General features: G+C 35.3%; 2 protein-coding genes across 3 annotated transcripts; one reads left to right on the top strand and one right to left on the bottom strand.

Annotated features, from left to right (window-relative positions):
• The first annotated feature begins 930 nt into the window (after positions 1-930).
• On the top strand, positions 931-4,652 carry LOC132172559 (derlin-2.2). Its single transcript, XM_059584081.1, has 6 exons — positions 931-1,182; positions 1,702-1,801; positions 2,800-3,014; positions 3,267-3,350; positions 3,648-3,701; positions 4,051-4,652. Exons 1-6 carry the CDS (start codon positions 1,084-1,086, stop codon positions 4,231-4,233), a joined length of 735 nt encoding a protein of 244 aa, XP_059440064.1. The 5' UTR covers positions 931-1,083; the 3' UTR covers positions 4,234-4,652.
• Positions 4,653-5,114: 462 nt separating this feature from the next.
• On the bottom strand, positions 5,115-10,143 carry LOC132171035 (tobamovirus multiplication protein 1). Of its 2 annotated transcripts, none has more exons than XM_059582237.1 (12): positions 10,035-10,143; positions 9,748-9,952; positions 9,006-9,096; positions 8,857-8,909; positions 8,551-8,643; positions 8,365-8,436; positions 7,107-7,179; positions 6,902-6,947; positions 6,685-6,748; positions 6,098-6,151; positions 5,843-5,920; positions 5,115-5,734 (listed from the first exon to the last, which is right to left on the bottom strand). In XM_059582237.1, the coding sequence occupies exons 2-12, from the start codon at positions 9,898-9,900 to the stop codon at positions 5,642-5,644; spliced, it is 870 nt and encodes a 289-aa protein (XP_059438220.1). In that variant the 5' UTR covers positions 9,901-9,952; positions 10,035-10,143; the 3' UTR covers positions 5,115-5,641. The 2 variants fall into 2 exon arrangements, with proteins under 2 accessions (XP_059438220.1, XP_059438221.1); XM_059582238.1 differs by having other exon boundaries at positions 9,748-9,927; positions 10,035-10,120.
• Between the last annotated feature and the right edge of the window lie 1,710 nt (positions 10,144-11,853).

Genomic DNA, 11,853 nt, shown 5'->3' with positions numbered 1-11,853 from the left:
AAACGACTAATACTAATCAGGCATATGTGAAAATTCTCTATTGCGGAGATTCAAACCCACGCCCTAATACAAGCCCTAACCACTTAGGAATTTGTTTGGGCTATTGATTACCGCCAAGAAAGAGAGAGATTCTAGAGATGATATATAAAAAAGTTATTAAAAAACTCATTCAATCTTGAGGTGATTGGAGTTTGAGTAATTTTCATTTTAAACAAGTGATAATGGAAGTCTATACAATGAGATATCCTTATTTCCTGCACATCTCTATTGCAAACTGATTAATTTTGAAGTATGAATATAAACTCTGTCGGTTGTTTTAATAATTATGGGAAATAAACTCTATATAGGAACAAAGTTTATAATTTAAAATGAAATTTGAGATAGTTACACTTAGATACTCTATCTTGCATGAAAAAGACAAGTAAGAACCTTTGGAAGGACAAAAACAAAAAACAAAAAGCTTTGACCAATAAGAGAAGCAATGTTGTATATTTTTAATTAGTAATCAAAGAGAGCAAATGGGTATTTACCTTCAAGCAATTTGGTATTTGGTGTCAACAAATTAGTCATGTCATTGTCTTACAAATCTGAAAAGACAAACCCAAAAACCCTAGTATGACAAATTCTTGAATCTTTCATAAACTTCTTCATTTTCATATTAAAATAGTTGTCGAAATCCCAAGCTCAAGAGATAAGGATCAAGGGGAGAGACACCCTTCAATCAATTGTGTGTACACGTGGGGCCTTAAATGGGCCGTGTCACGTGACTAAGTCACAACCCATTGGGCCTTTAGATCCCAAAAAGACAAATTACTAGCCCAGTACCAAACAAGTAGATACCGGGTTGATCAAAGCAGGCGATTGGTTCGTGATTTGCACGCGTTCTCTGATTAGCCAGCGCTTGTCATGCTTGTTGGGTTGCCACCACAGAAGAATCCAAGGCTCTCTCAGATTCGCTGGGATTTTCCTTCGCTTTCTCTGTGTGTACCCAAATTCCATAATCCAGAGCTCCTAGTTGCGTTGAATTTGAGAAAATTTAGTTGAAAAATTGTCATCAGAAATTGAGGAGGGGAAGATATCAGAATGGCTCAGGCAGTGGAGGAATGGTACAAGCAGATGCCTATCATCACGCGCTCATATCTCACAGCCGTTATTGTTACCACGGTCGGTTGCTCTCTCGACGTATGTGCCTCTCTCTATCTCCCTCTAAGCTTTCTCGTTTTAGGAAGGTGCTAATGTCATTTGTTAAAGCATTGATTGAATGATTAAATTTACCCTTCCTATTAGCTGGTGATTTACTATTTAATCTGGGTCAATAGGTTTTAACTTTTGTTTTTGTTGGGTAGGACTTTGTGGGTTTTGTGTTTTGGGCTAATGGGGTTGTTTGGTGGTTGGATTTGAACTGGGTTTGGTTTAAATTTAGGGAAAATTTCGGTTATTTTCTAATTTTCGTTTTGTAGCGCTTACGATGATCTGAATGGTTAACTGGGAGTTGTGTAAATGATAGGATTTCTTTTTGTGCCGCTGGGTTTGATTAGTTTAGGTTGATTATAAATGGATTTGTTTAATTCCGGTAAATTTGGCTCTTCCTTCTCGAATGAATTGGGTCCTTTTTATTCCTGTTCTTATATGTCAGGAAGGAGAGCTGAAGTTTGAAAGGTTAACTGATTCTTATTTTAACATAAAGTTGAAATTTTGCAGATAATATCACCTTATAAGTTGTACTTGAACCCTATGCTAGTGGTCAAGCAATATGAGTTCTGGCGTCTCGTCACCAACTTCTTGTACTTCCGGAAAATGGGTAATTTTTTCAGCTTCAATATGTAGTGGGAGGGGCTGGAGGGCTTTCTTCTAAAAAAAATTTGGAAAGAATTTTTCGTAGTTGAACTTGTTTCCCCTATTATGGTAGTGAAACACTATTGCCTTTATATGTAATGTGTTTTTTTTTTACAACTTGACTCAGATGACAACCATATAATGGGTAATCACCTAAAGTATGTAGCCTGCATTGGGTATTCATCTACCTATCTTTCACTCTCTCCTCATGAACTCACAGACAAAGAGATATGAATTTGCAATTGTATAACTACATTTGGTCGTGGCAAATTAGTTTCTGACTGCGATCTTCAAACAAGTTTAGCCTAAGAAAAATATTTTAATTCGGTCCTCTCTGTGGTGCATTATGCCGTGGATTGTAGTTGGTCATTTTCATGTATCTGGATGGTTTTGGCCCCTTGAATTTGTAGATGGGAGATTTTTGTGTTAGTTAAAATGTTTATTGTTGGTGTCTCCCTATCCTTAATGTGTTCCGCTTTTTTTTCTTTTTTCTTTTTTTAATGTTCTCTTTTACAACAATATGCATATGTTTTTTCAATAGAAATGGGAAGGATCTATGGACAAAGTGGCAATTTGCTTGTGTTGTCATTTTTCGTTTCAAAAATATCTAATGCTGGATTAGCAACAGATTGGCAGCAGAGGTTTTATTGCACCACGTAGCCTGTTGAAATCAAGTATTCTGCACATTTTGACATGATGGATTCTTGCCACATGGCACCCTATTCACTTTCCCCAATGACCTCCCTGAACACAATAGTTCAAGGAACTCATGAATTATGTTTCTGTTTTCAGCTGTTCATTCATGTTATTGCATGTATTGCAATCGGATCATACATTGTCCTAATGTTATTTTAATGTCTATGCTATCCAACTGTTAATTATGATGGTTGTTTGAAATCTGATTGAGGCCAAGTTATCATCAAGTTTGTTGCTAATAACATGATTTTTAACTTGGTACTGCAGACTTGGACTTTATGTTTCACATGTTCTTTCTTGCTCGATACTGCAAGCTCCTTGAAGAGAACTCGTTCAGGGGAAGGACGGCTGATTTCTTTTACATGCTCTTATTTGGTGCCACTGTTTTAACTGGAATTGTTCTTGTTGGGGGGATGATACCTTACTTGTCAGAGTCGTTTGCAAAAATTATATTCCTTAGCAATTCATTGACCTTCATGATGGTTAGTTCCTTTCTTTCTGTTTTAAGTGTAGCTACTCATAACTACCATACAATAGGAATACCATGACAACCATAGTACAATGGAGAAAAGCAAAAAACATCTATACAATTCTGTAAAATAAAGTTATTATTGACCTGTGCTTTCATCAGCTTTCTTCCTGCTTCAATATAGCTTTAGTGATTCTGATCTTAAATGAGTCGATAAGGATTTTGTACTTCTGCAAAAAGATTGTTACTTTTTCCTATTTTACAGGTCTATGTGTGGAGCAAGCAAAATCCTTTCATACATATGAGTTTCTTGGGCCTTTTTACTTTCACAGCAGCTTATCTACCCTGGGTGAGTAAGCTTTGATGACTTCTCGTGTTATCTTTTTGAAAGTTATAAGGACTTGTTTGGATCCTATTTTTTTTTTTATCCTTCCTTTCAGTCAAAAGTACTCTACACAAGCTATTATAGTTATATTATAGGGCTGTACGGACTTGAACCGTAGACCTTCTCAGTAAAACAGATCAGACTGATTATTATGAAAATGATATGAACTGTTTCAAAGAACAAGCATGCATTTTTATTTTTTTGGATCGGTCTCTTTCATAAACCATTATTTGTAATGCCCATTCCTTGTTTTCCCTGCAGGTTCTTTTGGGATTCTCTGTTCTTGTTGGCGCTAGTGCCTGGGTGGATCTACTGGTGAGAATCTGCACCATAGTTGAAATATCAAATTCTTATTTTGGCCTAGCCCGCTAGCACTAAGAAAAATGCAGCAAAACCTTGCCTTTCCTATAACATGAGCTACCACATGGCTAGTTCCTTTTGTAATTTTATTCTGTTCTCCTGAATGAATGCCTGTCATAACGAGAGAAAGCCCAGGTGAATGATTAGAAGCCAATTTTATATAGAATGGATATGATCACCTGGAGGGTTGCCTGTGAACCCATATGTTGCTCCCACATATTTTCTTTCAATGTATTGACCCCTCTATTTGTTTCCCCTCTAATGGCTTTTCCATGTTGGAACTGTTTTCTTGTTCTGTTTTCAGGGAATGATTGCTGGACATGCCTACTATTTTCTTGAAGAAGTGTATCCACGAATGACGGGACGTCGGCCTCTAAAGACTCCATCGGTTATTAAAGCACTATTTGCGGATGAGCCTGTTGTAATGGCACGGCCTGCAGATGTGCAATTTGCTCCGCCACCTGCTATGGACGCTGCCCAAGATTAATCAGGATCACTGGGAAAACTGGACTTGTGGGGGTGCTAGCCCTCGGTGTATTAATCTGGAATTGGAAATAGCGAGCATCAACAGCAGAATTGTCGGCCTTGTAATATATTGAAGAATATTGTGATATGCTAATTGCTTTTTTGTGCATTTATTTGATTTAAGGTTTAGCAAACACATACTACGATCAAAGGTTTTACTGAAATTGCAGAAATTTGTCTTGTTTCTTTGCCTTTTTTTTATTTGCCACGCTGACTTCATTTGTTTTTTGGTAAGTCAGTGACTTCATTTCTGGTCAATTTTATTTGATGGTCATGGCAATATATATTTGGTTTCTGGTTGTTGTCTTTCTCCGTCTGTTCCTTGGGAAAAAAATTTCGAGGAAGAAGTTGCAAACTGAAATCATTTGTAGAATTTCCTTCTCCTCTCTCTCTCTCTCTCTCTCTCATATAAAAAAAAAAATATTTTTATTAGATATTTATGTCATTTGTTATTCTTTATTAGAATTTAACAAAAAAACCCTAACAGAATAATTGAAAGAAGTTGAAAGATCGAAACCTCATATTGCAAAATTTTAAAGTTTAAGAAAGACATTGAAAATTGCTCAGAAATTCAGAATAAGAGGTGCCATTTATAATCTTATATCTAAAAACTCACCATATAAAGCATAAGCTAGGAACAGATCAAGTAACAAGTAAACAATATAAAGTCAAGCGTCACCTCCCTCTGTTCAGATTGTTAGTGGAAAAGATCCTCCCCCTTTGATCTCGGTTTGTTAATTTTAGGCTTGTTTAGCTTCTTAGTTTTTTTGGTTTGCTTGTTTGTTGTTTAATGTACTTAAAAAAAAAAAAAAATAATAATAATAATAATAATAATAATAATAATAATAAAGTAAACAATATAGAAAGTTCATCCACTTCTAACCTCACTGATGGCTCAAATGTATAAATCTTTACATAAATACCTAAAAGCAACTAAAAATATCATGTGATATGTTATTTTGAGGGACAAATAACAAATTGTCTCTAATAATTATTCAGCAAAAACCAATTTTTAACCCTAACCACATACTGAGGTGAGACCTAAAACATAGAAGTTACAAAAAAACTTTCCTTTTTTCCATATGTTGACCAATATTACCACATAACCAGTTCTTGAAGTCACATAACCCAAGAAGAATTGAAGAAATTAATTCAAATTCTCCCCTCCAACAAGCTGCAAACAGAATGGAATTAATATACATGAAAAAAGAAAAGAATTGCCGGCGTCATGAGCCAACCAGAATGCTACATCTGGATTTTCTTTTTCTTGGCTCTCCTCCTGCTGAACTCCAATAGGATCTAACTCCCAAACTAAGAAAAATCTTTTTTTTGATGGGAAAAAGAACACCAAGATCCAAGATGCACCATGGTCAACGGATGGGGTGATATTGGGCTGATATTCTCTTGGGAGGCAACTTACGCAGGATGTAAAGGACTAGAGCTGAAGGCAGGATCTCAACCAACTGTGATTAGAGCAGCAAAAATTTCAAAATTTATTCTGTGTGTGAGAGAGAAAGAGAATATATATATATATATATAAGGTTTTCAAAATAACAAGCTTAGTAGAATACCATGTAGTAGATCAAGTTCAAAACGGGATGATCCAAAACATCAAGCGAAGCATCTGTATCAAAAGCAGATAAAACAACCTGCATTTTGTGAATTAAGTTAGAAAAGCATCCACAAACCCAACATATGCTTAAGAAAGCAGCAACACTTTTGAAAATATATAAACAAAGTCACATAGGAGCGTACTCTTTTCAATAAAACAAAGAAGAATTGTGATGTAAATGTCTAGGTTCATACAGACTTAGTTTGAAGCTTACCACAAAGCATCTTATGAGAAAGCAGGTGAAACATACAGCTGTAACAGATCCAACCTGCACAAAAAGCACAATTTTCACATCAATAGAAACTAGTTTGTGTGAAAGACTATCCTCTCTCTCTCTCTCTCTCTCTCTTTTATTTGCGTGGGGAGGTGGAGTTGGGAGAGGTTCGTTTTAGTCCAGAATGATATACTCATTAATCTGCAGTTTATAATTGTGAAACTTGATAAGGAATTACTTTGTTGGCAAGGATAACTAGACAACACACCCCAACCAGATAATTCAATCATTTCTCACACAAGCTTTGATAAAGCAGCAGGATCTTGAACTTGGAAGGCTTTTTTAGTCAATCAAGTTTCTATAAGAACTGGCAAGTGCTGTTCCATACTAGACCTAAGCATACATGACCAACTGCCCCCAATTAAATGGAAATTAAGTCATATGCAGATCCATTTAGAGCCCTAGTTTGGTAACGTTTAGTTTCCTGGTAAGTAACATACATATGTCATACCCAAAGATAAAGGCGAACATTTCACTGTAACAATTCTAGCAATCAAGTAGACAAACTATAATGGGAAGTCACAAACCTCATGAAGTTTCTTCCGTCTTCCTTTTGATTCGATAGGAAAGCGTCTCAACATGAAAAATAATCTGGAAGCATCTTATATGTCAACCCACCAAGAGAAATTGTAGAAATAAAACCCAAAAACAGACATGAAAAACAAACAAGTAGCCAGAATTGAGACAATTCCATATGCACGGAAGAGTAAATAACATAGAGATCGTTGAATAGAGAATGCTCACCTTCCTCCATATAGCAAGAAACCTACTGCAGCTATAATTGACACCACTGGGAGAACAAATATGTAATAAAATAAGCACCATTGATCAAATGAAAGAAGCAATACTTAGAATGTAGAATATGTATTTTGAGATTGAAAATGAAGTCGCAATCTCAAGGAAAATGGACCGTATGAAAGTTGTAGCATAATTAGATACAAAGTCTAACCTGCAATAAATATCTTTCCGATGAATTCTACAACGCTGTTGTCATCGATCCAAAGGTATATCCAGATGCCAATCTGGTTCCAAAACCTCACTTTGATTCAATTCTTCTTAAAATCTTGAAAGTTAAATTACATTTATGAAGTGACCCTTAAGGGCTTGGGTAGGGCGTTTATGCTAGGATGACATGCATTCCATGGAAAAAAGAAAGATTTGTATTTTCTATTCTATGAAATTCAGTGTCCAGAAAATGGGTTAAGAATTTCACTTGAGAGCTCGTAAACTAAGAAACAGGCCATCTCATCACTCCTAAAACTTTTACCCAAACCCTTCACCCCTAGTTTTCCTTATTTTAAAGGGAAAAATGCTCTAATGGTCCTTGAAGTTTCATCTTTTATCAAATCGCTCCTTAAGGTTTAAACCTTATCAAATCACTCCCTAAGATTCACATTGTTATCAAATAACTCCCTTTGTTCCCCTTCCATTAACTTCTTAACGATGACCATCAGGCCATGTCGTGTCCAATAAAAAGAAGACGTGTCTAAACCATCCAGTCAATTAGCTTACATAAGAAACATGTCACACAGAACACACCACGTCCTTGACATGTAAGTCAGAACTTAAAAATTGGTCACATCAACCAGAACTTCAAAATAAAATAAAAACCTCTATTTCCGGAGGGGGTGGCCGCACGACCATCCCCTCTGTTGTAGGAGGGGCTGCGGCCACGTCCTTTGTTGTGGAAGGTGGCCACCCCCTCTCAAAGTAGAGGGGACTTGTGGCCAATTTTTAATTTGTGGCTAACATGTCAATGACATAGCGCATGCAGTGTGGTTGACTGAATGGTCTAGACACATTCCTTCTTTTTGTTGGAAATGACATGGCTTGATAGCCACACATCACTCATCTCTGTTAAAAAGTTAACATAATGAGAATGGAGTTATTTAATAATGGTGTGAATCTTAGAGAGTGATTTGATAAGCTCTAAACCTTAAGGAAGGATCGATTTGATAAAAGGTGAAACCTCAAGGACCATTGGACCATTTTGACCTATGTTGAAAGAACAAAGAAGATTCAAACCACCCCGGCCAACCCCCACCGCCCCTCTCTCCCAAAAAAAATAGCTGTCGTCCTGAGAACCACATGAAATGAAACAAGGCACAAACTGAAATGCTTCAAAGATGATATTTCGGCAGCAGATCAGCGAAATAATAAGTAATGCAACTGCAGCAGCATTAGAACGTGTGTGACGCAGATCATACCTGTATAGCATATATCCAAGCATTAACTGAAATATAAACAAGCCTGAGCTTCTCGCTTGGTAAACTTCTTGCCTGTCCATTAATAGTAACGAAAAGGTTAATATTTTCCCACCTGCACAACTTCAATATTTTGCTGAAATGTGGAAATGGCCTTGCACTCTGATAATAACAAGAAAATTTACTTGCCTGGTGATAAATCTCAGCCCAAAAAAGGACAAGGAGTGTATATGTAGTGAAAAATAGAAGACCGGGAAGATCCAATAACACTAAAATTAGAACCTGGTTCAAGGTGCAGCAGCTCAATGTCAGTATATTGCTGATACTTGGAAAGAACATTCTTTACTCTAACTAGTCTAATTTAAAAAGGAAAAAAAACAAAAAAAACTACATGTATGAAACTCACAATTCAATGCAAGTGTCACATCACTTAACATGGTTAGGTTAGAAATTAAAATTCCAAAACAACATTGCTCAAAACGTCAACAAACTAACCTTTGGATGCAAGTAAAATACTTGAGTGTGAAATCCGAACACAATCGCACGTACTGCAGCATAAGAAAGGCATAACCAAAGAGTGAAATTATACCCAAATGACAAAGTATACTCAGGACTCCGAATATCACCAAAATTTAAAATATCACCTCCATTCACAATGAAGTTCATAAGATGGAAAACTTTCTGAGTTGTCCAACCATATTCGGGCACTCTCATCTCAATCCTTATCAATTGAATCTGCACATAACCACAGGTACACAACCTCCTCAGAAATCCCCTGAAAAACTTCAACAAGTTTCCTTATCTTTTTTTTTTTTTTTTTTCTTTGACTAATCGTTTCAAGTTGAAATAATCCAAAGCCAGGCGTAACTTGAAGAAATCCGAAAAACAAGTAAAAATTGAAAAGAATGATATGAACTGAAAATACATATTAACCATAATCGGAAACTTTTCAGGCAATCAAGTTATTCAACAAAATCTAATAGTAACCGAAAACAACACATGATTATGTCTCCAAGAACAACTTGAAATATTTTGAAACAATTACGGATTTCACTACTTTTTCCCCACCTCTAAGATTCTAAATAGCCCATCATAATGTCACTACTTAGAGACCCAAATCCTGGTGATTCTTACAAATGAAAATGCCACAAACCATACATCCACAATAGCTCCCAATCTATCACTTTCTCAATCCCAGCCCCACAAAAAATAAAAAGAAAGAAAGAAAAAGAACTACCCAAATACAAATAAAATCAGTTACAGCTATTCCTAGAGCAATAGACCCAAATACTAGAATCACAAAAAAAAAAAAAAAACCAAATCTTACAAGAAAAAAGTGAATACTAAGTTTTCTAGAGAGAGAGAGAGAGAGAGAGAGTAAGGGACCAGAGCAACGGAGGAGACAAGTGCGTAAAGGGCGCAGAGAGTGTAGAAGATCCCGTCCTGCCACCGAGTGGACTCATTGATCACGTCCCACCAGCTGGAAACCAGAGCTTCCAGGTCCGCCATGGGCGCCAAGCTCAGTGGCATTCTCGTCATTCCGCTCTCAGCTCTCCCCGCGAAGAGCTTCCGCACACGCCAAAGTCAAATACTGCTTTCAGAGACGCCCAAGCTCAAATTCAAAGAGAGAGACAGAGAGAGAGAGAGAGAGACAGAGAGAAAGAAGGGTCTACCAGACGGTCTTCGTGAGGAGAGAGAGAGAGAGAGAGGGAGTGAGAGACAGGTCGAGCTCCTTGGGGGCTTTTGGTTTGGTCGTTTCTCACCTAAGCTTCTACGGGTATTAGATAGCCAAGTGGTCGTGTTACTTTGGCAGAAATTTGCTACATAGCTAATTCATACACCCCATCTATGACACGTTTCTCTTATCATACAAGAGTCATATGATCTTTTTAAAATATTTAGGGAAAACTTCACTAAGGATCTCCAAATTTTTATCCGTTTTGAAATACTCTCATAAATTTTAAAATCTCTCAATTTAATCCCTTTAACTTTTAATTGCTTTCAATTTGGACACCTCCGTCAGATTTTAAACGTCACATGACGTTTATACCCCTGATTATTGTATAAAATTTCAACTTTTAAAACGTTTTTTTATTTAAAACAAAAAAAAACAAAAATCAAGGATATTTTGATTTTTTTTGAATTTTTAATGGCTAAATTAACGGAATGATCCAAATTTAGAGCAATTGAAAGTTCAGGGGACTAAATTGAGAGATTTTGAAGTTCATAGGATATTTCAAAACGGATAGAAGTTTAGGGATCCTTAGTGAAATTTATCCAAATATTTATGAGATACATGTTACTTTATTCAAAGATGTGTTATTATGTACTTTTATTATCTCTGCTTACGTCTTTATTTTTATTAGATTTCATTTTTAAATCAGTTTTTGTTTACTATTAAATTTAAATTTTTTTAAATTACATCCATTTTAAAAGGATAACATCAGTTAATTAGTTAAACATCAGTTAATTAGTTAAGTAATTAAATTTACTTTTATTTATCGGTTTAGAATAAGTGAAAACATTTTTTAATTAAAAATTGTATAAATACATGTGATTTAATAGACTGATTAAAACAAATCACGTCTTTGCCCAATTTAAATGAAATTCAAATCCTTTGACTTTGGTCTAAAACTTATCTGGTTTTTTTTTTTTGTTACACATATATGCTTCTTTCCATTGTACTACGGGGACGAAACTACCCTCTCGTAAAGTGTTAATCTAAAGAAACGGAAAATATTATATATGGCGTGCACGATAATTTTATTTATTTATTTATTTTTTTTTTTAATAAGGGGCACGACACTCTTGAGTCTATGACTGAGGTTCACCCAATCAAAAAAAAAAAAAAAAAAAAAAGCAAAGAAATTCATGAAAGGTCTCGATGAAAAAATAATTTATTTACAAAAACCATTAAGGTGGTTCAATTTTAAGCTAATTTTCATGTGATTTAGGTAAATAATAGGGCATAGATTTAACTCCCGCAATAAGAATTTGCATATTTGATTAGTTTAAATTAAATTGGGTTTTACTGTTATCATTACTAGATTAAGTTATAGTTTAAACAAGCTTGAGAGAGTTAATCTTGGAGAAAAAAAAATCACTTAAGCCTCATAACTTTATCTCATGCACCACAACGAAGCTTGATATCTAGGAGTAATTTTAGGGATCATATTTTTATCTTTCTAAAGTTAATGTGGCTTTTAAAATTACTATTAAATTTTAGATGAATCATATTTGAATTTTGATCAAATGGTGATTTTAATAGGCACATCAACTTTAGGAAGATAAAAAGATAATCCCTGACATTACTCGATATATAGCTACCGAAGATGAATAGAAAAATCATTTTCCTTGTTGTTAGCTACTAATCTAAATGCATTCGAGTTAGAGTAAAATTTATTATCATAATAAAGATTACGTGACATAACAAGTGTCGAATCTAATATATTATGGACAAAGATTCTCTCTATTTTAACTTATTTTGGATCA

Source organism: Corylus avellana, chromosome ca2, assembly GCF_901000735.1.
Source record: "Corylus avellana chromosome ca2, CavTom2PMs-1.0".
NCBI classification, from domain to species: Eukaryota; Viridiplantae; Streptophyta; class Magnoliopsida; order Fagales; family Betulaceae; genus Corylus; species Corylus avellana.
The sequence above is the reverse complement of the archived record's forward strand: the minus strand, read 5'-3'. Positions and strand labels throughout refer to the sequence as shown.